At 58.8% G+C, this 3,494-nt stretch overlaps 1 protein-coding gene across 2 annotated transcripts in view; it reads left to right on the top strand.

Moving 5' to 3' along the window:
* The first annotated feature begins 478 nt into the window (after positions 1-478).
* The window catches only part of CEP85L (centrosomal protein 85L), a 174,528-nt gene continuing 171,512 nt past the window's right edge, over positions 479-3,494 (top strand). Inside the window, exon 1 of one of the 2 annotated variants that reach the window (XM_007454913.1) lies at positions 479-581. In XM_007454913.1, coding sequence (XP_007454975.1) covers positions 500-581 — 82 coding nt within the window. In that variant the 5' untranslated portion in view covers positions 479-499. Of the gene's footprint in view, positions 582-3,172; positions 3,246-3,494 lie in introns of those variants that run through there. The other variant, XM_007454912.1, reaches the window with a different exon arrangement.

Raw genomic sequence — 3,494 nt, forward strand, 5'->3', positions numbered from 1 at the left:
TTCAATAAGTATTGAAATATTTTACATAGTCTCAGCTTCACACATACTTTTTTGGGTGTATATAGTGGCATGCCCTTCAGTTTGATAAAAACACATAGAAAACCTGAGTAAATGATTTTTTAAAAACACTGCTTAGAATTGAATGGAAGTTGGCAGAGTTTTGGAAGAAAAATAAGTATATATTAAACTCACAAAGGATTGAGATATATCTGCAATAGTTCATACATTTCTTGGTATTTAATAAATGCTATACTTAATATGAGAGTATGGTAAGTATAAATCATGAAAAAAAAAGGATACTTTCATCTGGTTCTATAGCTTCTGATAATTCATTTTAGAATTTACTTTTTTAGGTTTCTTTTTGGACCTATACTATGCATGCATCATATTACATGAACTAATGTACATTTAAATCACAGAAAGGAACCAGTCACATTTTTTTTTTCATGTTTCTGTCACTTTCTATCCTTAGAAACAGTTGACCCTTGGCCAATTGCTCATGATTTGGAGAAATAAGTGGAACTCTACCCAGGGGACCCTAAATGTAAAACTGCAATCTGATAAATTACAAAACAGCTGTGGTAAGTGATAGGTTATACACCTAGATGTAATTTAACCTCTAAAAGTTTTAAGCAGTATTTCCCAATTACAAGGTGCTTAAATACAAATATGAGACCTTTGTTAGCAAACATCCAAAACAGGAAAAAGCATCACTGGACTCAAAGCCTGTTGAGGGTTAGGGACCTGCTTTCTGGTTTACCTGATTCATCGGCCATGCGCAGAGCTCGCCTCCTTCTACAGTGCCAACCAATATTTATTAAGTGCACTATTTTAGATCTAAATATTGGAAGGATTATAAATATTGCCCATGAGAAGTAAGATTTAAAAAGAGATTGCCGCACCCTTTTTTCCTTCTCAGGATACCTGCTCCTGTACTATGGGTTCAGGTGAAGGGTGGGAACTGACCAGGCAGAGGAGGAACGTGAAGGTTTAGGGTGTAAGGCAGTTACACTCCCATTACACACTTTCGTGCCATTTTCACTCCTTTCTGATTGCTTATCTGAAACATTGGGCTACTAGATTAAATTTTACAGCCCCTCCCTGAACATTCTGGTACTGAGTACCTTGGGGCTTTTCTGCTTTTTTCTGCGCAGGTCTCCGTGTCGTAGATATTTTGGTGCCTGTTCTCTCCCACCACCCCACACCCAGGCATTCAATTTGCGAGTTGAGGAAAATGACCACTTCTCTTATCCTCCACAGTGATCTATAAACGATGCTTATGAAATGCATGATGACAGCTTTAATCCCAATCCCAAATGAGACTGGGAGTCCCTCAGCCCCTCCCTAGGAAACCTCTTTCATCACAAGCAGTCGTGAAGGGAGGGCAGGTCTTCCACGCCCTTTTCTGAGATATGCCCTGCAGGCCCTGAGGGATTACCCAAGGTGGGGGGGGGACCAAAAGACGAGGCCCGGGGCCAAGTTTCCTCCCTCTCCTCTTCTCGCAGGGCGCGGGGATGGGGAAGGAGGGATGCTGCTGGTGTGTCCGAGCGACTATTCGCCACCTGCGGAGAAAAGGGGAATAAAGGTACCCACTGGGACCCGTCCGCAGCCCCGCCCGGCGCCGCGCACGCCGTTTGTAAGCGCCCGAGGCCCCGCCCCCACCAGGCCCCGCCCCTCCCCGGCTCGGGTTCTGGCTCCCCCAGCGGAGGGGGGCGGAGAGAAGCCGCAGCTGCAACTTCGCCTGGAGCCTCTGAGGCTGGGTGCAGCCGGGGACCGAGTCGCACACATCGCAGAGGCGCCGATTCCCCGGCCGGGGCCTCAACCGAGCCGGCTCGACCATGGCAGCCGCCGCCGCGGCGAATCCGGCCCCTGCGCTCCCCTCCCGTCGCTGATCGGCCGTTAACCAGCCCGCCCGCTGGTCCCCCCGCCGGTGCCGCAGCGGCCCAGGCTCCGGACAAATTTCCGCCGCCGGAGGCGAAGGCAGGGAGGACTGACGTGGGGCATCGGGCGCCCCCGGCCCACTCGGCGCTCCCGCCCGCGATGTGGGGGCGCTTCCTGGCCCCGGAGGCCGGCGGCCGGGACAGCCCCGGCGGAGCCCGCAGCTTCCCGGCGGGTAAGTAACGGGACAGGCCCCCGGCTGGGGTGGGGGTCGCGGCCGACCGCGGCGCCTCGGGACCCCGCCGCCGCCCCCCTCCCTCCTCAGGCCTGGTTTCCCCCTGGCCGCCCGCCCCCGACGCCTCTCGCCGGCCCGCCAGCCCGGCTTCCTCCCGGCTGCTGACGCCCGGCCCCCCGGGCTGACTTCTGGCGTGGTGCCTGTTCTCTCCCACCACCCCACACCCAGGCATTCAATTTGCGAGTTGAGGAAAATGACCACTTCTCTTATCCTCCACAGTGATCTATAAACGATGCTTATGAAATGCATGATGACAGCTTTAATCCCAATCCCAAATGAGACTGGGAGTCCCTCAGCCCCTCCCTAGGAAACCTCTTTCATCACAAGCAGTCGTGAAGGGAGGGCAGGTCTTCCACGCCCTTTTCTGAGATATGCCCTGCAGGCCCTGAGGGATTACCCAAGGTGGGGGGGGGACCAAAAGACGAGGCCCGGGGCCAAGTTTCCTCCCTCTCCTCTTCTCGCAGGGCGCGGGGATGGGGAAGGAGGGATGCTGCTGGTGTGTCCGAGCGACTATTCGCCACCTGCGGAGAAAAGGGGAATAAAGGTACCCACTGGGACCCGTCCGCAGCCCCGCCCGGCGCCGCGCACGCCGTTTGTAAGCGCCCGAGGCCCCGCCCCCACCAGGCCCCGCCCCTCCCCGGCTCGGGTTCTGGCTCCCCCAGCGGAGGGGGGCGGAGAGAAGCCGCAGCTGCAACTTCGCCTGGAGCCTCTGAGGCTGGGTGCAGCCGGGGACCGAGTCGCACACATCGCAGAGGCGCCGATTCCCCGGCCGGGGCCTCAACCGAGCCGGCTCGACCATGGCAGCCGCCGCCGCGGCGAATCCGGCCCCTGCGCTCCCCTCCCGTCGCTGATCGGCCGTTAACCAGCCCGCCCGCTGGTCCCCCCGCCGGTGCCGCAGCGGCCCAGGCTCCGGACAAATTTCCGCCGCCGGAGGCGAAGGCAGGGAGGACTGACGTGGGGCATCGGGCGCCCCCGGCCCACTCGGCGCTCCCGCCCGCGATGTGGGGGCGCTTCCTGGCCCCGGAGGCCGGCGGCCGGGACAGCCCCGGCGGAGCCCGCAGCTTCCCGGCGGGTAAGTAACGGGACAGGCCCCCGGCTGGGGTGGGGGTCGCGGCCGACCGCGGCGCCTCGGGACCCCGCCGCCGCCCCCCTCCCTCCTCAGGCCTGGTTTCCCCCTGGCCGCCCGCCCCCGACGCCTCTCGCCGGCCCGCCAGCCCGGCTTCCTCCCGGCTGCTGACGCCCGGCCCCGCGGGCTGACTTCTGGCGCCCCGCGTCCCCGGCCCTGTCCGCCCTGCATCGCGGCACGCCGGCTCGGCGCCGC

This window comes from Lipotes vexillifer, unplaced genomic scaffold (assembly GCF_000442215.2).
Source record: "Lipotes vexillifer unplaced genomic scaffold, Lipotes_vexillifer_v1.1 scaffold58, whole genome shotgun sequence".
NCBI classification, from domain to species: Eukaryota; Metazoa; Chordata; class Mammalia; order Artiodactyla; family Lipotidae; genus Lipotes; species Lipotes vexillifer.